Consider the following 24,353-nt stretch of genomic DNA (forward strand, 5'->3'; position numbering starts at 1 on the left):
CATCCAGTTTAACCCGTAAACGCGCTTTGGGCACAGATCACTGAGCTACAGAGGGCAGGCCACACAGCTGCCCGGGCGGGCGGCGCCTCCTGGGTGAGAGCAGAAAGAGCTACGATACCAGGTACAACGCAAACCCAAGGCGCAGGTGGGCAGCGGGGGGCAGTCCCGGGGAGGGGAGGCAGCACAGTTCATTAATCCCACACATGGGATTTGCAGGCAGGTAGGAGGCAGGAGGCCAGGGCTCCAATCCCGGCTCGACGCCGATGGGACGCGGGCCCTGGAATCGGGAGTGACAGCGTCCGCTTTTAAGAAGTATCCTCAGGCTTGCGTGCGACGCGCGTGAGGCGGCGGGCGGGCGACGGCGAGCGGCGACCGCTCCCAGGGACGCCGCGGGCGGAGTCACAGCGGACGCGCTCGGCCAGGCCGAGGAGCCCGCGGCAAGGGCGTGCCGGAGGCTTTGTGGGAGGAGGAAGGAGCCGCGCCGCTGGCGGGGGAGGTAGCAGTCAGGCTTAAACTGCAGCAGGATTTTCGCTTTCTGAGGCGGGGAAACTTGGAAAGTGGAACATGCGGCAGAGCAAATGACTGGGTCTAAAAAACCACTAAGGCAAAGATCAAATTACCTTAAACAAACATCCAGAAGAGGAAGTAGGCCGGGAGAATCTCAATGAAGAATTGAGGGACATGGTCTAGATTAAGTAATAGCTCTTTAAGGCACTTTTTTCCTCCCAGTCCCTCATGGTAAGAAGCAGGAGGCCCGAGCGGGCGGGCGCGGCGCGCAGGAAGGCTCCGCCGGAAGAGCCCTTCCGGAAGGGTCCGGCCAGCGCCATCCGGAAGGAGGTCGGGCCAAGCGCTCCCCGGAACCCGAGCGCGGCGGCTGCGGCGGCTGCGGCGCAGGCCGGGCTCATTTCCCGGTAGGACGCCGGGTCCCGCTGTCGGCGTTCCGGCGCGGGGTTGAGTCTGGGAGGCGTTGTCTCTCGTTTTCTCTGCGGACTCTTTGTAGCTGCACCTTGCAGATATGTCGGGGTTCAGCCCAGAATTAATCGACTACCTGGAAGGGAAGATCTCCTTTGAGGAGTTCGAAAGGCGGAGAGAAGAGAGGAAAACCCGCGAGAAGAAAGTGAGGAGACGCGGGGCTAGAATGCTTCTCACTGTCTTGTCGCCCTCATACGCTTAGAGAATGTGGGGGACCCAGGTGACCCCATTCGCTGTGTTGGGCGGGCCTTGAACTCCCAGCAGCTTCTTCCCCTTCTTACCAGAACTGCGGTTCTCACTTCTCAGCCCTGTGCCGAGCTCCTCTTTTTTTACTTGTGGGTAGCTTAACACTGGTAGGTTAAATGGGGGCGGGGTGGTGGGGGGGAGGGTTTGGGGGTCAGAGTAGCTGGTTCTAGGCCTAGGTTGCCACTAAGTTTTTGTGACTTTCGGTGAGCAGCTCACCTCTCTTCTTTAGGGCTCAGCTTCTAATTTTTAAGCGAAGGGATTTGAGGTCCCATTTTTGAGGAGTCTCCCAATGATCTTCCACAAAAACGTGAATTTTCTTGTCGGTTAACAAAATCTTCACTCACACATATTTTTCATACTTATGAATGAATATCTGAATTTTCCGTATATTCTCACTTACTTGAAGTCTGAGGGAAAATAAAATTGCACCTTTTGCAATTAGTTGGTGGATTCTTTCTTAACTCATGCAACTAATAGTGCCCTGTCGATTTTCATAGATAGCTAGGATACAATGTGCAGATTAATGAAATCCTCATGCTATGTTTTTATTATTTTTTACGAATGATTGATTCATACTGAAGGATGAGACCTAAGTATTTTGTAATGCTTTGACAATATTCAAATTTAGGTTCCACATACTGTTTGGGTGAATAGCTCAAGTTTTACATAAGTAGAAAGTGAGGCAAATGCCCTGTTTTCAACTGGAGAGAGCTAAATCTGCATTAGTTTTTGGAATCATTAATTAATTTTCAATGACAGAATCTTCAGGAAAAAGGAAAGCCATCAGCTGAGGAAAACCCAAATGACTCTGAAGTTCCATCATCGTCAGGAATTGGCTCTACCAAATCCCAGGACAAAGATGCCAATGAAGGTATGTTACGATCATTTGCTACCTGAATTAAATGTTAAGAGTACCTAATAACTTAGTGAAAACATTTGTTCATTGCAGTGGCATTCTTTTGATTTCCTGGCTTATTAGGAGCATAGTGCATAGTATATAATAGGTGCTTAATAAATATTTGTTGAATTATTAAATATGGTGAAGGTCAATCTTATGGGTTATTTTTGTGGAAAAGTGTTTCAAATTGACATCAGTGTTTGGGAGCCCTTTTTAGATTTTTTTTTTTTTTTTTAATCCTCACCCGAGAATATGCTTTTATTGATGTTTTTTAGAGAGGAGAAAGGGAGAGAGTGGGAAACACTTATCAGTTGCCTCCTGTACCTGCCCTGACTGGGGATTGAACCGGCAACCTAGGTATGTGCCCTGACCAGAAATCGAACCCGCAGCCCTTTGGTGTACGGGATGACTCTCCAACCAACGGAGCGACCCAGCCAGGGCTAGAATTATTTAATTGGTTCTCAGTTGATTACTAGTTATTTCCAGACTATACTCCCCAAAATTGTAATGAATTATATTTATATACAGAGTGGCTTTTAAAACATTGCTTTAGCCATAGGAGATATGGTGGAAATATCAGAATGGAAGTCCTGTTGGATGCCCAGATGGGACCTCACACACTACATAGGCACCTCATTCCAGGACCCAGTCCTCAGCTCCGCATGTCCAGTTACTAAATTTTGTTAGTGCACCCAGACTAATTAAACTCATCAGAGCATAACTGATGAACTTACAGACTTACTAATTTCCAGTGATCAATATACCTTTCTAGTGATTAAAATATTGATAATAATTCATGGTATCCATTTACCTATACCAAGTTTCCTGGGATGCTGAACTGTCAGTAGAATGTAGCTTCCTGTGTAGGGTCTGATTGAGAACTAAATTAAATTTGCTCATCCTAGAGGGTAGAAGTAGAGGCTGTTTCCCCCCCCCCCCCAAAGAAATAAGCCTTTTTACACAGAGAAAACAAACAGGCTTTATTCCTAACTCCTTGGAAAAAGTTGTGAAGAAATGGCAAAATGGGGAGAAAGTTGGGGTTACAGTTTCTTACCTTGACAGGTGAGTGGGATGGAAGAGTGGGTTGAAGTTTTTCTAACAATCTGTGGGTCCTTCCTTAGCCACTCAGGACCACTCTTCCATCATCAGGCCTTTAAAGGTACAGCTGCGGTAGCAGGCACCACTGGTGCCTGCTAGTCCTCTTGCCTAAAGCTGTCCCTGACAGGTGGCCATCAGGCCCTTCCTTAAATAAAGGGGGTTAATTGAATCTAATCTAGCTCATCATGAGCAGTCAGGCACAGGAGGAATGAATGGCCTCAGCTCAAATAATTCCATCAGTCCCTTCAAGATATAAAGCTCCCAGTGCCCAAGAAGGAATTGTCCTAGAACTTTATCAAGACCTTTGGTCAGTGTGGGTATATGTTCAGAGCAGAAGAAAGGGGTCAGTTTTGCTCTGGCTGGTGTGGCACAGTGGTTGGAACGTTGGCCCACACACGGAAGGGTCTCGGGTTCCATTCTCTGTGAAGAGCACGTATCTGGGTTGCAAGTTCAATCCCCAGCTCATGCAGGAAGCAACCAATCGATATGTCTCTCACATTGATGTTTCTCCCCCCTCCCTTTCTCTTTCTCTAAAAATCAATGAAAAAAATATCCTGTGAGGATTAACAAAAATAAAAAGGGGTCAATTTTGAACAGTTTTGGCAAACTCTGCTAATTGGATTATATGGCCATTGTCTTTTTCCTCCTATACGTTGCTGAATACCACTGCTAAATTCTTTTTTTGTTGTTGTTAATCCCCGACTGAGGATATTTTTTCCATTGATTTTTAGAGAGAGTAGAAGGGTGGGTTGGGGGGAGAGAACCTGCAACCCAAGTATGTGCCCTTGACTGAGAATTGAACCCATGAACCTTCGTTGTTTGAGCTGATGCTCCAACCACTGAGCTACACAAGCAAGGGCAACCACTGCTTAAGTCTTGCTCTTGAGCATTTTTCCTACACACCATGCAAATAGGGCCGCCTTTTAATTTTAATTGTTGCTGATAATAAAAACTACTGTACAATTAATTTTTGTATATTTACCCTATATCCAGGAACCTTGCTAAGTTCATGTATTCTGACAGTTTGTATGATTTATGTATATAGAAGATCATGTACAGTTTGTGTGTAGATTCTTAGGTATCTTCTTTGTACATAAATCATACCATTAATGACAATTTTAATTCTTCTTTGCCATCTGTATGTCTTTTATTTCTATTTCCTTATTATTAACTAGGACCTCCAGTAAAATGTTGAAAGCAGTAGTGATAGCAGGCATACTTGTCTCAGTCTCAGTAACTGAAAAATTCACTATTAACTGTGTTTGTGGAAAACTTTTTGGATACTCTCTATCAAATTAAAGATATTCCCTTCCATTTCTAGTTGACCAAGAATTTTTACTAGGAATGGGTGTTGGATTTTATCAAATACTTTTCTGTGTTTATCAAGATGATCATACAATTTCCCCCCTTTTTTTTGTTACTATAATAAATTTTATTGATTGGTAGGGTTTTATTTTACACATTTTCATATTTATTTTCGATGTTCAGAATTCTTGAAGAAGAAGATTGTTATAACTTCATAGTGATAATTATTGTTGCTCAGAAGATGTGCATTTTTAAATTCCGTTCTTTCTTAAACATATTAACTCATTTATCCAGCATCTTTGAGGTGTTTCACCAAAGTGAATAAGCTTAAGGATTTTTTTTAAACACAAAGATACATGTTTTTAAAATTTTAACTATTTTGTTGGAACTTTTAAAAATATGTTACATTCTGCTTTAACAGAAAATTGACTTCTAAACTTAACCTTGATCATTCAAGATCATCATTATGAACTTAAAAAATACTCTAGTGGTGTTCTCAGATATATATGAAGTATGTCATGTTACTTTTTGTTTCTGAAATAATAATACTATTTTGATATTAATAATAGCATTAAGCTCTTACTACATTATTCTAAACGCATATAAATAAAAACTCACCTCATCCTCAGAGTAGCACTATAAGACAAACATTATTAACCCAGTTTTACAGATGAGGAAATGGAGGTACAGAGAACTTCAGTAATTTGCCCAAAGTAACACATGTAGTGATAGATGGAGATGAAGTTTGAAACCAGTCAGCTTGGCTCTAGCAGCCTCACCTGTAACCACTATGCTATACCACCTGGTTCTATACCACCAGACTTATTTAGTTCTTAGGTCTGTGTTTTAAAAATGCTTTTTTTCTTTTTTTTCTCGTTTTTACTATTACTGTGCATACTTCTGACTTCCCATTTAATTTTGCCTGTGTATCTAGATGAGGCCCAAAGGGGAGTGTTCATTTGTCTGGTGTTTTTGTTGTTGTTGTTAACCCTCACTTGAGGATATTTTTCCCATTGATTTTTTTTAGAACGGGAGGGAGGAGAGACAGGGAGAGAGAAACATCAATGTGGTTGCCTCCCATACTTGCCCCAACATGGGCCAGGGATTGAACCGCCAACTGTGATACATGCTCTTCACTGGAATCAAACATGAGACCCTTCAGTGCATAGGCCGACATTCTAACCACTGAGCCAGACTGGCTAGGGCATTATTTGTCTGTTTTTTGCTTTCAAGTTTGCTGGGATAGAAATTTATATTATAGCCCTGCCGGGCGTGGCTCAGCAGTTGAGCATCGACCTAGGATCCAGGAGATTGAGGTTCGATTCCCGGTCAGGGCACATGCCCGGGTTGTGGGCTCGATCCCCAGTCAGGGGCGTGCAGGAGGCAGCCGATCAATGACTCTCTCATCATTGATGTTTCTCTCTCTTCTCTCCCTCTCCCTTCCTCTCTCTGAAATCAATAAAGATATATTTAAAAAAAAAAAAAATTTATATTGCAGAAAATACTGTTTTGTTTTCTTTTGCTTACTGCGTGTTCTAAAGATTTTCCCCGTCCCTCAATTTCAATGTCTTTCTTCAGGAGAAACATCAGATGGAGTTAGTAAGTCGGTTCACAAGGTCTTTGCTTTTATGCTGGGAGAGAATGAAGAGGAGGAGGAGGAGGAGGAAGAGGAGGAGGAGGAGGAGGAGGAGGAGGCGTCTGAGCAGCCCACCGCAGGCGATGTGTTTGTGCTGGAGATGGTTCTCAATAGGGAGACCAAGAAAATGATGAAAGTAAGTTGTTACTTAGTTTGGTAATATAAACAATGTGAAAGCGTGACATTGAAAAAATTCAAACTGTAAAGAGGAAATACTGTGAGACAACTACGGTTACTGGTTTCTTACGTTTCACTTAGAGACTTTTTTTTCATGTAAAACTTTAATTATTTCATGTGTCAAAATGTGCTATAGTTTTGCTATTAAAAGGTCCATATTGATATTTTTTACAGCTTCAATCTGAGTAGATAGATTTGAAAGAAGGAGGATCTTCAGTAGATTGCATCATATACGTCCCCTGCCATAGAAATTCATTTTGCAGCATCCAGTTCTGCATTTGTTACTGTTCTAATCAGTAATTTAGTAATTCCTGATCACCGTTGGTTTTGCTTTCTTTAAATATTTTACTGCGCTTTAAACTTTGTACTGTAGGGAATTTTTTTTTTTTTTTTTTTTTAATTTTCTGAGGTGCTTGTTTATCATAGAATTATGATAAATTTCTGTTATTTCCTGCAATTGAAATTAGGCATTTAGTCCTTAGGTCTGAATGTAGATTGAAAAGTTTTAAGGAAGAATTTCAGTTATGTTATAGTTTGTATTTATTAATGTGGTTGGAATTGAAATCTAACACATTACTGTATTTTAACCTAAATGTCATTTTGGTTCTGTACAGGAGAAAAGGCCTCGGAGTAAACTTCCCAGAGCTCTGAGAGGTCTCATGGGCGAAGCCAACATTCGCTTTGCTCGAGGAGAACATGAAGAGGCGATTTTGATGTGCATGGAAATCATAAGACAAGGTGTTTTTTGTGGGGATTATTGACAGTTGCAGTTTATCCTTAGCAAAGGGGAATTTTCATGAGGGGGGCGTGGCGGAGAGTAGGAGTTTTCATGAAATTACACTTTACTTAGAGAAGAGAATGCTTTAAAAAGGCCACAAATGTATGAAAATAAAATAAAGCAAATATAATCTAGTGTTTATTCTAAGTTCCATTAACTAGTTTGTATAATTCTAATAGAGTTATTTAAAGAGTTTAAATATTAGAAGAAGGATCCATAGTTTGAACCATGGGATTTGACATCAACTCAAGCTTCTTCCCTCAGCAAATGGAATTTTTTTTTTTTTAATTCATTATAGCTCCCCTGGCTTATGAGCCATTCTCTACTCTTGCCATGATATATGAGGACCAAGGTGACATGGAGAAATCACTGCAGTTTGAGTTGATTGCTGCACATTTAAATCCTAGTGACACTGAAGAATGGGTTAGATTGGCAGAAATGTCCCTGGAACAAGACAATATTAAGCAGGCTATTTTTTGCTACACAAAAGGTAATTAAAATGTTTTTCCCATTGTGTTCGATAAAATGTTACATAATCGGTTTTAAAAAAATAATTGTACTTGCTATTTTGGGGTGATGTTAGCTGAAATATATTCTATTCTGTTATACTAGAGGTATTTGGGTTTCATCTGTTTTCATGTTTCTCAGCAGCTTTATATTGTGAGCTAGTACAGTACAAGTTAGTAGAGCAGCAGAATTTTCACTTTTCCACCAAAGTCAGTGTTGGTTCTAAGCTCTTCCTTGAGGGTTGATATTAGACTGGAGTAACCAAATGAAGGTTAATATGAATCAGGTTCTGTCTGGTCTTACATCAAACTTAGTTGAAATTCTTGTGAAGGTAGATTTTTTCCTAAATAACAAGCTTACTTTCATAGGAGAATTAGAGTGTTTATTAAATTTTCTGAAGAGAAGATGGGTCATACCCAGGTCCCATGAACTCCTTTTTATAATTAATCTATCTTTTTTTCTTTTTAGCTCTTAAATATGAACCTACTAATGTTCGCTATCTATGGGAACGATCAAGCCTTTATGAACAGATGGGAGATCATAAAATGGCAATGGATGGTTATAGGCGTATTTTAAACCTTTTGTCTCCGTCTGATGGAGACCGATTTATGCAGTTGGCTAGAGATATGGCAAAGTAAGTTTGGAGTGAAATGTATATAAATGCTGTTATTAATCATATTTTAGAAATCAAAGCATATATTTGAAGTAGAATATGCTTGTTATTGAGGTTCAAGAAAGTGTTTTGCTTCTTGTACTTTATATTGTGCTTAAGTATAAAGAGGTGGGGGGGTTGTTTTTTCAGTACTTTTGGGTTTCCAATCCATCTTGTGATTGCTTAGAAAAATTTGTATATTCAGTTACCTTTCATGTGCTCAGAAGCTTAAAGTGGAGCGTGTTCTGAAATGAGGACTAGGTGCCCAGGTTTCCATAACTTGGGTGAAGTTATACACATTTGCAGTCATATTATTTTAAACTATTGCAAATGTGCTGTGAAATGTTTGTGATCTGGGATGTTCTGAATCGTTTTATCTTGAGCTAATAGTAGAATAACATTTTAAGATGAAATATTTTCTTTATAGTTAGCATCTGCTACTGACTTGGTATATATTTTTTTCTGAAATATTATGTCCAACTGCGTTTACTTCTCTGATAAGCTGTATAGCAAAACACAGCAGGAAACATTTTGACTAAGTAATGCCTTGTGGTATGCTTTCTGTTCTAGAGATATCTATTATAATATTTCAGTCTAGCATTAACCATCATGATATGGGTATCTTAGGGTTAACCCTGTTAATTCCATGGCCATTGTCATGAAGATGCTTAGCTGTGAAATCACCCCCTGTGCTCCCAAGGGTGGATTCTGTAGGCATACTGGAAGCATTTTAGGAAATTGGTTAAGGCAAGGCAACCCTAAGTTGATTCTTGTTGTATACAGTCAGCACTGAGGATCTTTCCAGGTTGTTGGCTATTAATCAAATCTCTAGCTGTCACAGTGGTTAGCCCAGTAAGCTTCTACTTAATGAACTAGTAGACAGTAAATTTGTCTTCCTGTGTATATTTTATAATATTATTGGGACAGTGCTGATGAACAGTTCTCCCACTGCTGTAGAGGTCTTTGCTAAATGGAAATCTTATTACTGTAACTTCTGATTGATTAGGCTTGCTCTCAGTCTCTTTCCCTCCAGAAATATTTGTTGATTATAAATTATGTGTTAGGCACCGTGCAAGCACCAGGAGATCCAGTATTGAATGAATTTTAGAATTCCTTGCCCTTGTAGAGTTTACATTCTAGTTGAGGGAGATAGGCAATACGGAAATGAACAATTAAATATATAGTATGTCAGATGTTGGTAAGTGATATGAAGAAAAACCAAGCGGAGAAGGGGGCTAGGAAGCTGAGGAATAGGAGTGTGTTATTTAAATAGGGTGACTGGAGAAGGACCTAATTCCCTGTGTTATGGTCATACGGACCTGAAAGGGAACTGAAAGAGGTAGGAGGCAGATACTAGGCAAGGGTATTACTGGCAAGGAAAATGGTAAGTGCAAAGGAATGCTCAGGGAACAACACGGAACCAGAAGGTTTAGGGGAGCATATCGGGGTAATGTCAGGAAAAGAGGTCTCACTTGGCCCTTGTGGGCCATTGTAAGGGCTTTGGCTTTCACTCCAAGTGAGTCTAGAAGCCATTGGAAGGTTTTGAGTAGAAGAGTGACATGATCTGATTAAATTTTAAATGCATCAGTTCTGGCTGCTCCTTTGAGAATAGATTAAGGAAAGGTAAGTGCAGAAGCAGGAATGTTATTGAAGAAAGCACTTCAAGGAGGAGGAATGACCATCTGTGTGAAATAGTGCAGATTATATAAAATGAGGACTGAGTATTGACATTGGAAATGGAGTGGGGGTCCTGGGGGACAGGCAACTCTTTGGAGAAATTTATAATAGGAACAGAAGAATGGGAAGTAATTGAAATGGGCTGTAGGAGTAAGAGATAATTTCTAACTTGGGAAAAATTACAATATATTTGTATTGAAATGGGAGTGATTTACATCTGAGGGACATAGTGAAGATTCATGAGAGAGGGAACAGTTGCTTGAGTGATATCCTTGAGGAGGTTGGAGAGAATCGAATCTAGGTGGGGATCAGCCTTATTATAAAGGAGAATGGAGAAGATACGTGGGTATGGGTAAGTAGGTAGATGTGTTGGGAATATGTGGGATGTCTGATTTAATTGTCTTGTAAAATAAGAAGCAAGGTGAGAGAGAATTTGGGAGAGTGTTGGCGGTCTGGAGAGAAGTTGTTAGATAGTTGTCTAGATCCTTAGGACCTTGCAACCCCACAGACTGGCCACATTTGCATCACTGTGGAGCCTGTCACAAATGTGGCATCTCAACCCTTCCCCAGCCCCACTGGATTAGAATATGCCTTGTTATAAGATCCCCAGCTGATCTGTATGCACATTCAAGTTTGAAAAGTACTAGACTAGGGAGCTCTAGTAAGATTGTTGATCAGCACCATGGGCCCACTGGAGGCTAGTGGTCACTAATTTAGAACGAGTGCTGTCAGCATGCTCAGCTGGGCAGCCGGTGGTGAAGAGTAGGCGTATTTGGATTAACTGGGGTTGGAGTCTTATCAGATGATTTTGATAAAGGGAGAGAAGGGCAGGAGAATTGAGGAGATTCACAAGGAAGTAATTATAATGTTGGACCATGGAGAAGGAGGAGAGTGAGAACAGGAAAGGTGCAGAGACAGTGAAGAAGTGGGAGGATCCATGATTTGTAGATCCCATTGGGTGAGAAGAGTTGCTGGTGTTGGACTACAGAGGGAATGAGCTGGGATGATATGAGGTAGCTTTGGGAGACTGAGGTGCTTGACGGTGACATTATTATTCTGACACTGGACATTTTTCTCTGAATCAGCTCTGATTATGATTTTAAAGAAGAGTTTTTCTATTCTCAAATTTTAAGAAAATGAAAATCAGTAGAGGGCCTAGGCAAGGAAATGGATTTTATAATCTGAGTTAAGTAAGCACTCATCCATTTTGTCATTTACTTTTTAGGAGTTACTATGAAGCCAATGATGTAACTTCAGCTATTAACATAATTGAAGAAGCTTTCTCAAAACACCAGGGCCTAGTCTCCATGGAAGATGTTAATATAGCAGCTGAACTGTACATTTCTAACAAACAATACGACAAAGCTTTGGAGGTAGGAACACTGTGTTTCTCTTTAGGTTTGAAACACATTTCTATGTTCTAGGATGTCTTACAAATTGACAGTTCCTCATCGTAGTTATATCTATTACTTATGTACTAAATTACAGAAAGTCTATATGGAAACATATTTCTAGATTCTGTATTTCATATGAAAGTTTCTGACTCAAAGGCTTTATGGAGAAAGTAATTATTCAGAGCACAGATGTAATGATGCAGGCACCTCTTCTCTTTAATGCAACTGCAACTTCTACCATCCACAGAAAGTTACAAACTGCAGAAGTGCAAGTGTCCTATGAAGTTACTAAATAAATATATTATGAGAATTAAAAGTAAATCAACTAGTTTGTGAGGATAGAATTTAAAAGGCAGCTGTTCCCTGGGTTATCTACTATATAATAAATGGTCACAAATGTTCCTTCAGAGTAAATAAATAGTAAAAATTAATGCACTTTTTAGAATTAATGCACTTTAGGAACAAGAATAATTATGTTCAATAAACACATCATACTTCTGCATAATAAACCCATGTAAATATGACCTCTACTCCACTGAAAAACATGACCCTCTGTTCAAAGTAATAGAAGGCAAACTTAATCTCGGAGAAATACCAACTCTTCATATTTTAAAATGACAAATTAAAGGTAAAAATCTGAGAAAGAAGGAACAGTAACACCAGATGAAGCACTGCAGCCCAAATGAACTTGTAGTAGATCTGATACAATTTAAAAAAAACTACCTGCTGCATTTTAAGAAATTTTAATAAGTTTAGGAGGATAATGTCCTTAACAACTAATTGAAAGACTATTCAAGTATTTAGTGATTTTAAAACCAGGTAACGTGGGATACACTTTATTTCTGAGACTATTAATAATCAAATATAAAAACTACCAAAAAAATGACAAAAACACTGAAATAGAAATGGGTTTTTTACATTAACTGTGTTACATTTCAAACACTTTTATCACATCAGTCACCAAAGGGCCCAGGTATATACTGTCTATATAATATTAAATAAAGGCATAAGGAAACATGAAAGATTTTACTCCTATAATATGTATATAAAGGTAGGAAAGATAGTAATAAATACGAAATTAGTTATGTTTAGTAGGACAAAGGGAAACTATAGTCCTGTAGCACGAAGAAGTAGATTTATGAGAAATTAAAACAATTTAAGAATCAGGCTGTTTATAATAAAACTTGCTCTTTAAAATTTTTTCCCATTGGAAAACATTCAGCCTACATAAGAGAGATTAGTACAACAAACTCCCATCTCCCTCCCATTTAAAACCTACTATTTAACTGTACAGGTGATTTGAAATTTAGCTTCCAAATTACTCTGAAGAACAGTAACTCCTCACTTAATGTTCTGCAACTTTAAGCAAAATGACAGATAACAAAACCAGTTTTACCACAGGCTAAAAGATGTAAACCCAAGTTAGTTCCCACAGCATCTCATCAGCATTATAATGAAATGACACTGAACAAAACATCATTCAAGGGCCTGCTATACATAAATTTTTATCCTACCCAGCCTAAAAGCTACATAATTTAACTATTTACTAATGAGTTAATCCATAAATTTTCCTATCAATTGTTACCTATCAACTTTATAAGCTTCATGAGGACAAAGAATTCTGCCTGTGTGCTCACTCACAGTTCTATCCACAGTTCCTGGCACAATGGGTGTTCACAGGTGCCAGACATGTCTGTACTTCAGGTAGCAGGACTCACCCAGACTAATTGCCATAATTCAATTGTTAATCTGTTGGGAAAAGTAGATTGTTTTGACACAGAGGAATTGCATATTTTCAGTTAAGTATTAGTTAATATGAGTTAAAAATATTAATGTGTCACAGTGGTTTCTTATATTTAAGAGGCTTGCTGTTGTTTTTTATAACCCATTTATATGTTATAAGGAATATTTGAACTAAATGTACAAATCTTGCTTTGTGCAAAGGTTTTTCATACATACCTACCGTACTATTTTTTTTCTTCCTCCTTCAATTCTTTTAGGTAATTATGGATTTTTCTGGAGTCATGCTAGAAAAGAAAACCACAGAAGAAGGCACTTCAGAGGAGAATAAAGGTTGTAGTTTTCTCTTCCTAGGGAAGTGTATATAACCCTTGCTGTTCATAATGTGGCGTTTTGAAATTGATGGCTCCTGTTTCATAGCAACTTTTCCCAAGGAACATTTTTTCTAGAGAGAGAGAGATCATGTCTTTTTCTTGTAATTATTCACTTACAAGTAATCTTTTAAGAATATTCTCAATACGTCCATTGGAACATAGCTTTTCTTGCTGACCCAGGATCTTTTTAGTACTACATGAAGGAAGAATGGATTCCCAAACAGCTTACCAAAGCAATTTACTTTTCAAACAGGACTTAAAACGCTCTCTACTGATTTACTTTAAACTTAAGCATTGAAAACAGTGCAGCGAAGGCCGGGTGTGGCAGGGGCAGGGGCAGGCGGGAGCGAGGTGGAGGGAGTCAATGGGGGAAAAAAGGGGGACATCTGTACTTTCAACAATAAAGACAATTTTTTTTATGAAGTGCAAATATTAGAACAAAAAAAAAAAGTTCTACTTCAAACTTAAGCCTGGTATTTTATCCCTTTTTCAGTCTCTTTGTAGTAAATACTAAAAGGCTTTTGAATTCAAGAAGACAAAAGAGAATACCTATGTCCTTGTCATTTTCATCTTTCTAGTTCTTTGTAGTTTTGATAGAAGGTGTAGGAGTTCATGTAGGTTTTAGGTATTGGGAAAAACACATGAAGGATAATTGTTACCGAAGGACAGACTGCAGGAGGAATAAGCACCTAGTACTTGAGCTGGCCAAATTAAAACTGACTGTGGGATCATTTGCTTTGAATTAAGTAAATGAGATCTTATGTGGAAGATATGATTTGCTTCACTTGCCCCACATTCTAAACTTGCATATAGGAAGTCTTCTTGTCTGTCTGTCTAATCCACAGCTGGTGAGAGTGTTACCTGCACTATACCTGATGGCGTGCCAATAGATATCACGGTGAAGCTGATGGTCTGCCTCGTTCATCTCAACATCCTCGAACCACTTAATGTAAGTAACGTTAAGGTCTGTGCTTGAGATACTTCAGATCAAATTCACAATGTTTTGTTTAGATTACAAGAAATTATAAGTTGACTCTAGACTTCACATTTCTTAATAACCAGGAAGTCACTGTAAACATCTTGGTGTGGCTGTCTTATAAAAGCCAAGAGTGTTTTGGAACTGGGCTTATAATACAAATGAGGACAGTATAGAGCTCAGATTTTGAGATTGGGCCTTTTAGACAATTGGTAATTTCTGACAGCTGTTCTCTTTTGCTAACTTCACACTAAGTGTTTTATTAAATAAAAGAATTGGGCATTTACTTTGCAGACTTTAGGATAGGTATTGAATAAAATAAATCCCTGCCCACATGGATCTTTTGTCCTAATGGGATCAGATCAATAATAAGCAAAATAAATATGTAAAATATAGAATGTTAGTTGGTGATAAATGCTCTGGAGAAAAATAAAACAGGGAAGAAGAATTCGGAATATTGCGGGTGGGAAGAGCTGCAGTTTTAAATAGGGTGGTCAGGAAAGACCTCCCTGAAAAGGTGACATTTGAATGATGACTTGAAGGAAGTAAGCCATGCTGGAATCTGAGGGGACAGCTTTCCAGAAACATAGCCAACACAGAGACCCTGACGCATGGGTATATTGGCCTTGATAGAGGAAGAGCACAGATCAGTGTTGTCTTAGCCTCTTCCATGTCTGCCTTATAATAGGCCATCAAAAGTAATGTGACAAGTGAGTGGATAATGGAAGTATGAGTTCTTTTTAATAGAGATGCAAAAGTGAATAGAAAAATGATTACTGAAAGCTGTTTTATTAAGCCTTGCTCTTTAGGCTTGCCCCAGATAACTGATGTATGTGTGAAAAAGAGAAACAGATGTGCACATTTATCTTGAAGTTTGACTTGGGCTTTAATTTTGATGTCTAGCCTCTCTTGACGACACTAGTGGAGCAGAACCCTGAGGATATGGGAGACCTCTACCTAGACGTGGCGGAAGCTTTCCTGGATGTTGGTGAATATGGCTCTGCGCTTCCTCTCCTCAGCGCTCTAGTCTGCTCCGAAAGATATAACCTCGCAGTCGTTTGGCTTCGGCATGCAGGTAGTATTTTTCTGTGGGAGGGGATTGTAATCATATATATAGGTAAGAACTTACTTTCCCAAGATAGTGGAAATTGTTATAAAATATTAATGTGTTAGTGAAAGTATTTTGGGTTTCAGGGAAGATTTTTGAAAGTTAGTATTTTAAATGGTCTTGGTACATCACAAATTGATTTCCCCTCACTAATGCTTTGGAGGAATGATTCATGTCATGGTACCAGAGTGAAGTAGGACTAACATTTCCCTGTTAAAAATACTTTAAATACCTATCTCTTACCTGTCTTAACCATAGCCTCTGGTTTCTGCTACTAGGCTATCAGACTTGGGGTGCAATCTCATTTTTGAAGAACTTTTATGGATTTATATTTAATATGTTATTTTGAAAAAAATTAATGTATTTTTCAATGTTCATTGAGCCGAAAATATGCTCAAGATTGGGTTTTAGCTGTCATTTTATTTCTAAGTCCACAGTAATCTGAATAAATTTTGTATCTGAGTCCACACTAATCAGAAATAAATCATTTAGAGTAGAAAAAATTAGCTTAAGAAATACAACTAAATCTCTTAAAGAAACATGAAAGCCAAAAATATTCTAATAGGATTTCCTATTGAATCAACATAAAAGATGCATTAAAGCTTGAATAGCCTTGTTTAAAATACCACATGATGGCAGAAAGTTCTAATAGTTCTTACAACATGACATAATGGCAGAAACTTTTCTGTAACTAGAGAAGCACTGATTGACATTTTGAGATATTTTGAGACATACCACAGATATGAAATAGCAAAGAAAGCATTTAATAAGATAACATTTTATTGAGTAAATGTGAATACAAATGTAATATATGATCATAAAGGTTCATTATTTGTGCTGTTTGAATTTTAAAGACATGAGCAGAGAGTTGGAATTTTTATTGCCTTCCTAAGGCTGTAATATTGAACCTGCCCCTGTTACTAATAGTAGATATTTTACACATCCTATTTCATTATGATCATGATGCTGATAAATGCTATTTCAATTTTGAGCCTGTGTAGCTTGAGGAGAGTGGAAGATCAAACCTCAGAATCATCTAAAAACCATAAAGAAATTTAGGCTCATTGTATAAGGAAGATCATTACAGAAATTTAATGCTTGTAGCATAATAACAAAATATCTTTAAAAATAAGAAATGCTATTGTGATGATGCATCCATAGTATGAGAAATGCTATTGTGATGATGCATCCATAGTAAGTAGTCTTCCTTTATTACCAACATTTAACCTAAGGATGACAGGAGGGATTTGAGATTTGAGAAAGCAATTGGGCAAAAAGTACTGTTTTAGGATATAATTGCAATGAAAAAGAAAAACGATGGAAAGGGCCTAGATTAGTGTTGTGGCTGCTAGGGTGGAGAGAAGAAATGCTTGTGGGGATTTGTTTTTAAGTTTAAATGATAGAATTTAATGATTGATTGGCATAAAGTTTGAGGAATAGGGCCTAATAACTTCATTTCTGAGAACTTAGCCCAAGGAAATAATTAAATGAGGAAATGGAGTGGGATCATAATACTCAGGAGCCTGGCAGGTAACAATGAATAAAGCGAGAGGACTGGGGAGGGAGGAACTAAAGAGTCCTGTTTGAAGGACATGCTGTTTCCAGCATGAGCCTGTGTGTCGTGTGGGAATGGGGGACCCACTGTTGTCAAATCCAGATTCTTCAGAAGAATCTAGTAACTTGGATTTTATAAAAGTCTTAATTTTTAAAAATGTAGACAATTTATTGTTTTTAACGGCACTATGGCCAAACAGAACACATCAGTAGGTTAAATTGGTCTGCCAGTTTGTGAACTCGGGCTTATATACATGAATGAATGTGTTTACTGCAGTGTTACTTATTAGAGTAAGAATTTTGAAATAACCTAAATGTCAAATAATATGTTTAAGTAAATAATCTATTTAATTGAATATTATAATTATTCAAAATGCTGATGAAGACATGGGGAAATGTTGAAAGCATAATGCTAAGTGAATAAAGCAGAACCCAAAGTGTATGTGAATGCTGATTACATCCTTGTAGCAGTTTGACTTTAGTTACCGAATTCGGTAGATTGATCAATCAGTAGATAGAAATTAGAGTCAACAGTTGTTTCAAAGTACTAGAAATATTCATACATTTTTTCTTGTTATAATTCTTTTGATATTGCTATACTATTTTATTAAAAATGGAGATATAATTTTGGCAAGCTTACCAGTCTGTAGTTCATATTTATGCATTATTTTAACATCTTAGAATGCCTAAAGGCCTTGGGCTATATGGAGCGTGCTGCTGAAAGCTATGGCAAAGTGGTTGATCTGGCCCCCCTCCATCTGGATGCAAGAATTTCACTGTCCACCCTGCAGCAGCAACTGGGCCGTCCTGAGAAAGCTCTGGAAGCTCTGGAACCAATGTATGATCCAGATACTTTAGCGCAAGATGCAAACGCTGCGCAGCAGGTGGGCCATGGAACATAGAAGAAGTTTTTCATGGTGGATTATAGTTTAGAACTTTCTCCTCAGTTAAGGATGTCTCTACAACTTATACCAGAAGTTTTATTTCAGTGAATTAAATTCAGTGTATTTAAAAAATGATTTTGAGTCTTAAGTTTCAGCCACTCATAAGACATTATAAATTATAGTTTCTAAAAGATTAGAGCTTAATTATAGTGAAAGTTCATAAAGCAAACGTTGTTAAACTTTGGTTTCTAAGACAAAACAACTTAAAGCAAAGGAATCTTGTCACACTAATTATCATGTTCTTATTTATTTAGGAACTGAAGTTACTGCTTCATCGTTCTACTCTATTGTTTTCACAAGGCAAAATGTATGGTTATGTGGATACCCTGCTTACCATGTTAGCCATGCTTTTAAAGGTGGGTAATGGTCTTGTATATTAGCCTTGTTGACTTTTTAAATGGTTAGAATTTTATTTAAATAAAGATTATAGCTATTTTATAACTTTGTTTCACTCTATTAAACTCAAACTTTTATTTATTTTTTAATCCTCACACAAGGATATTTTTTCCATTGCTTTTCAGAGAATGGAAAACGGGAGAGAGAGGGGGAGAGGGAGAGAAATATTAACGTGAAAGAGACACACCAACTGGTTGCCTCCTGCACACGCCCCGACCCGGGGGCAGGGAGCGAACCTGCAGCCCAGGTGTGCGCCCTTGACCGGGAATCCACCCTGCTACCCTTCCATTGCCGGGCACACGCTCTAACCACTGAGCACATTGGCCAGGGCTAAACTCAGACTTAAAAGTGAGAGTTAGAGACAAAAGACCTAGAGATTATGTAATGGAAGTATAAACTTGCATGAAAGCATAAACTTGCATGAAAGTATAAGCTTGACTGTAGATTAAGTGAAAAAAATCTGTGCTAGTACGTATTTAGAAAAATGAGAACCACAGTATTGTCAGTTATTGGCCCCGTAGACACTATGTGCCAAAATTGTTCACTTTGCAAAAATGTTCTGCAGGTTATAACATCCTTTCTGAGTTTAGCTTTTTTGCAGGGAGGTAGTTATGTGGGTGTTAATATATGTTATAACATTGATGCGAATTGTTTTCTGTGGATAACATGCCCCAAGTTCCTTTGGTAAGAAAAATGTCTATTCAGTCCTTTTTAGGTGTTTATATCCACAATAATTTAGTTTCCTTTTTCCTTACTTAAGAATCTTTCAGGCACACCTATGGTACTTGTGGCCCATAAATTTTCTTTAAAAAATTTTCTAACTAAAAAAATGCCAAATTATCTTTAATTCAGGTAGCAATGAATAGAGCCCAAGTCTGTCTGATATCCAGTTCCAAATCTGGAGAGAGGCACCTCTACCTTATTAAAGTGTCAAGAGACAAAATCTCAGACAACAATGACCAGGAGACCTCAAATTGTGATACAAAAGGTAATTACTTTTCATTTGCTTTATTACATAAAACTTGGCTGAGTTGAAGACTCATGAAGTAACACCTGACAGTAATCATCTAACGGAAAATAGCCCTTTTCAAGTAAAATGAAATTTTCTAATTGAAATCCTTTAAGTATAATAGACTCATTTGGTGTTTAAAGAAAAAGGCCATATGTAAATAATTTTTAAAAATTAAAAGGAGAACCTCTGCTTAGTTTTTCTGAAAAATAAAATAAAACTTAATTTTGACTTTAAGAGGAAAATCTACCTTATATTAAGAAATGTGTGAAGATTAGATCACAGTGCAGATTACTGTGTTTGTCCAGTCACTTAATTACATATATCCCATTCTGTGTTAAATTCATTTTTGACAAATGTAGCAGTAGTCATAGACACTCTGAAAATAAGTTGCTCTGACCCAGTCTCAAATAATACAACTTTAAAAGGCATCTATTTTTAGCTGGGAAAGTATCAAATATGCTTAGGTGAGGTTATTACTTAGAGAACTTTGGAAGAGACCTAGGCTATAAACTGGAGGTATCTGGCAGAAAAGTATTCATTGTTAATTCATTCAGCAGACATGTATTAAGTCATTGTTACTGGCATGGCAGTGTGCAGCAGACGGGTTTAGAATCCAGATGAGCCGAATCTGCTAGCGCCACGGAAGGAGATAAGTAAACATGGGAGAGCCAGGAAAGGAGTGAGGCGGCCGCTCCTCATCCCGCTCAGAGTCCTGCCATCCAGTTCATTGACTCTGAGCTCATGTATTTGCGCTATGTTTCCTTAAGTTATATTTTTCTCTATGCCTGATCCTGCCTGTTTTCTCTGTCAGTAATTCCTTACTTCAGGTCCCTTGTTGATATTTCTTAGGCTCATAAGGTTTTTGTTGTTTTGCTGTGTTAGTGAATTTTGTTATGGTGGGATTACATTACACCCAGATAAGATGAGCTGGGCTCTCTGTGTTCCATACGTCTTTGTTCTCTGATTTTCTTCACTTACCATTTTCTCGTAGACATGTTCTGATGTTGCTCTGTTCTCTTTGTAGCGATTATATTTAAAGAATGTGTGGTATTCCATTGATGAGCAGTGTCATAATTTATTTACCCTCATTATTTTTTGATGTATGGTTGTTTCTGATAATTTTCTTTTATAAATAATACTATATTGAGAGTCTTCATATCTATAGATGTATTTATATTTTTGACTAATTGTTTAGGATAGATTCCCAGAAGGAGAATTACTAGGTTAAAGACTAAACGTTTTATGGCTTTTGATACTTCTCAAGGGTTATGAAAGGGGGACGTCTTACAGACAAGTAAGGGAGTGAAGATTGTTGAAGGAAAAGAGAAATTTTGAGACCAAAAAAAATTGAGACAACAAAAAGGTCAAGGACAATCTGAATCTCAGTATGAATTTGAAGTCCTTTGCTGAGCAAACATTTGAATGCCTTGTGTGTACAGAATCTCGTATCTGACCTCAGTCATGGAAAGCACACTCATCCTGCCTGGGGGACCATATATCCTAACTAGCATTGAGAAACACAGATGAGCTGGACTTTGTAGAGAACAAATCGGAAGTGAGAATTACCTGAGATTGCAGATTTTTAGATAGGTAGAGCAGAAAGGGGTGGTGTAGGAGGATCATAAACATCATTGTCAGAAGAGTGTTGGCAAGAATTTAGGCCCATTGGACCATGATTATTAAATTTCACCTTAAAACCAATCATGCATTTTTTTTCTAATACTGCTATTTCTGGAAATACAGTATCCTAACTGATTTTCATTGGTCTCATTTTAGCAATATTTGCTGTACTCACGAGTGTCATGACAAAAGATGAGTGGTGGAACCTTCTGTTGAAAGCCATATACTCCTTATGTGACCTGTCCCGATTTCAGGAGGCTGAGTTACTTGTGGATTCTGCATTGGAATATTGTCCATTTTATGATGACAGACAAAAACGCAAAGAGCTAGAATATTTTGGTCTCTCTGCTGCAATTCTGGACAAAAATTTCAGAAAGGCATACAACTATATCAGGTGACTTTCCAATAACATTTAAACTAGATTCTTTGATAGAGTATGCATATTTACTTCAGTTAGTCTCTCATGCTCAAGAATTAATACGCTGTTTTAGTTTAGCTCTCCTGTTGCTCACTGGGTAATTCAGTTCATTGGTGAGTCTGAGGCAGTGTATGGGAGCATGCACGCTCATATACTTAACCTCTTGTGCCCTAGTCTCCCTGTTTATAAAAGACTTCAGAATACTGCCACTTTATAGGATTATTGTGAGGATTAAATGAGTTGTATATAAATAAAGTCTTAACAATGCCTGGCTCACATTATTATTATTCAGTATTCATTGTACTGCAGCTGTAGTGTGAAGGGAGATTAAAAGTGAAACTTAAGTCACTTGGTTCTGTTTTTTGGTTTAAAAGTTTTGTTAAAAAGCAGAAACAAGATGTAGAAATACTAACTTAAGAATTATTTTATGAGAATATCTTTCAGTGTGTAAAAGATTTTGCTTAAATAAATTGCAGCAATCCGCCCTTTTTGAGAGTGGTACATTTCATTGTTGGTGAGACAGCAGTGAAGGGATTAATTCTTAGAAACCAGAGAGATTTTCTTTTCACATTATTTTTTTACCCTCACCTTCTTCCTTCAATTTTAGGATAATGGTAATGGAGAATGTCAATAAACCCCACCTCTGGAACATGTTCAATCAAGTTACCATGCACTCTCAGGATGTGCGACATCATCGCTTCTGTCTCCGCTTAATGCTGAAAAACCCAGATAACCATGCCCTGTGTGTCTTAAACGGGCACAATGCATTCGTATCTGGCAGTTTTAAACATGCCCTTGGTAAGTGTCCTGGCACGTGACTTTGTCGAGTGTGGATGTTGTGGTGGCTGACAGCCCGGCCTCTGGAGTGGAGATTCCTGGGTTCAAACAGCAGTTCCAGCTGCAAATTATCCTCTCTCCCTCTGCCGCCCTGTATCTCTGAAATGGAGAGAATAATTGGACCTATCTTGGAGATTGTTGTGAAAATTAAATGAGTTAATATAAAGTACTTAACACAGTGCATGGCACATATAGTCAGTGCCTGTGTTAGCAAGAATGATAATAATATTAATATGTCTTTCTCTTATGAAGCTTTGGTTTCAAAGTGAAGTCTTATAATTTATTTTAAAGGTCAACCATTCTCTCTACTTGAGCTAATTTTTTTAAAGTGATTTTCATTAATTATGGATGTTTTGCTACCTGATTTTAATTTGCTACAGTACAAAAAAGGATTTAAGATTTGCTGATAGTTTATTACTTTAGGAGAAAAGTCTTTATATCAAGATTTATTTACATAGTGCTTACTAATGGTAATTAAACTTAGTGAAAATTCATTAATCATGTGCAACAAAGCTCTGTAGTAAGGCATCAGAAGAAAGCAAGTAGGAAAAGACCTAACCAAATGTTTAAAATTAAAATGAGGCACGTGTCTCCTGCTGCCTAAAAGCTAGCGCTGCCGAGTGCGCTTCTGAATAAACTAGGTATGGCTGGTATTCGGCCAGTAACCTTGAGCAGCATCAGATGTTGAAACTCTCTTCCACTGTGTGTGCTTTGGAAATTGTTAGTTTTATATTAATTAAATATAGAGATTTTTATTTTTCTCAGTTTAGAAACTTACAGAAGATAAAAATAGAAAGCCCAAATGTCAGTCTGCCCTCTATGCTACTAAAGAGATTTTGTGGTGCCATTCCTTCTGGACTAGAAGCCGAGAGGAATAGAAGTTTATATATATATATATACATGATAAATTATATATCCTTTTGTAAGAAAAATTTGCGTAAATTTCCCCATCTCATATCAGTAAGCTTTTGACATGAGATGATTGTATATGTAGAATACATGGAATTCACAAAAACCCCAAATCTGTATTACTCGATACATTTAGCTTTTCTAAGGAAAAATAAAGTAGTTGCTACATTTAGAAAAACAACACTCATTATCTAAAAAACAAAACAAAACTATTTTTCTTTTTTTTCACTACCATGATCCACTACATTTGATTTTTTAAAACAGACCAATTAATTTTACAAAGAATTCATCAAAAGACACATTCCTCCATTGCTTTTTGAATAGATTTAAGGTCATAAGATAGTTTTATGATCACAATTGATAAACTGCTCATTTTGGAAGTATTACTCTACTTGGAAATGTCTAGTTGTGTCTAAAAGAAGGTTGTTTTTGGTTACTCATGTTTAATCTTCAGGGTCAGGATACATTCATGGCTAACTCCTAATTTTGTTATGTTATACACTATTTTAAAATTGAAATTTACATCTGGTTGATATTTTAGAATACACCTTGCATATGTTAACTATCATTAATGTTTGTTTCGCCTTAAAGTGTATTAGAATAAGTGTTGAGGAAATAAGGAATTGTGTTCTTGAAACACCATCTGATATCACTGCTTATTTTTCAGGCCAGTATGTGCAAGCCTTTCGCACCCATCCCCACGAGCCTCTCTATAGCCTCTGTATAGGCCTCACCTTTATTCACATGGCATCGCAGAAGTACGTGTTAAGGCGACATGCTCTTATTGTGCAGGTAATTAATTTGGATTTCTCATTACATGATTGTATATTCTTTAAAAATGAATATACTTAATGTGTTTGCTATCCCACTGCTTATGCCCTGGCTGGGTGGCTTGGTTGCTGTCCCATGCACCAAAAGGTTGCTGGTTTGATTCCTGGTCAGGGTACTTACCTAGCTTGCAAGTTCCATCCCCAGTTCGGGAGCGTACGAGAAGCAACCAATCGATGTTTCTCTCTCTCACTCTTTCTGTCCCTTACTCTCTTTCTCTAAATATCAATAAAAACATATCCTTGGGTGAGGATTTAAAAAAAAAAGTAGTACCTGCTTAGTACATGTGTTGGGAAT

At 37.9% G+C, this 24,353-nt stretch overlaps 1 protein-coding gene across 1 annotated transcript in view; it reads left to right on the forward strand.

Annotated features, from left to right (window-relative positions):
• Positions 1-924: 924 nt before the first annotated feature.
• The window catches only part of GTF3C3 (general transcription factor IIIC subunit 3), a 28,534-nt gene continuing 5,105 nt past the window's right edge, over positions 925-24,353 (forward strand). Inside the window, exons 1-16 of the mRNA XM_081143486.1 lie at positions 925-1,117; positions 1,978-2,089; positions 6,098-6,291; positions 6,947-7,070; positions 7,409-7,600; positions 8,086-8,251; positions 11,172-11,319; positions 13,341-13,413; positions 14,300-14,403; positions 15,334-15,505; positions 17,774-17,976; positions 18,291-18,392; positions 19,285-19,420; positions 21,221-21,458; positions 22,090-22,280; positions 23,896-24,020. Of these exons, the coding sequence (XP_080999612.1) occupies positions 1,016-1,117; positions 1,978-2,089; positions 6,098-6,291; positions 6,947-7,070; positions 7,409-7,600; positions 8,086-8,251; positions 11,172-11,319; positions 13,341-13,413; positions 14,300-14,403; positions 15,334-15,505; positions 17,774-17,976; positions 18,291-18,392; positions 19,285-19,420; positions 21,221-21,458; positions 22,090-22,280; positions 23,896-24,020 (2,382 nt within the window). The 5' untranslated portion in view covers positions 925-1,015. The remainder of the gene's footprint in view (positions 1,118-1,977; positions 2,090-6,097; positions 6,292-6,946; positions 7,071-7,408; positions 7,601-8,085; positions 8,252-11,171; positions 11,320-13,340; positions 13,414-14,299; positions 14,404-15,333; positions 15,506-17,773; positions 17,977-18,290; positions 18,393-19,284; positions 19,421-21,220; positions 21,459-22,089; positions 22,281-23,895; positions 24,021-24,353) is intronic.

The sequence above is a fragment of the Miniopterus schreibersii genome (assembly GCF_964146895.1).
Source record: "Miniopterus schreibersii genome assembly, chromosome: 7".
Taxonomy (NCBI): domain Eukaryota; kingdom Metazoa; phylum Chordata; class Mammalia; order Chiroptera; family Miniopteridae; genus Miniopterus; species Miniopterus schreibersii.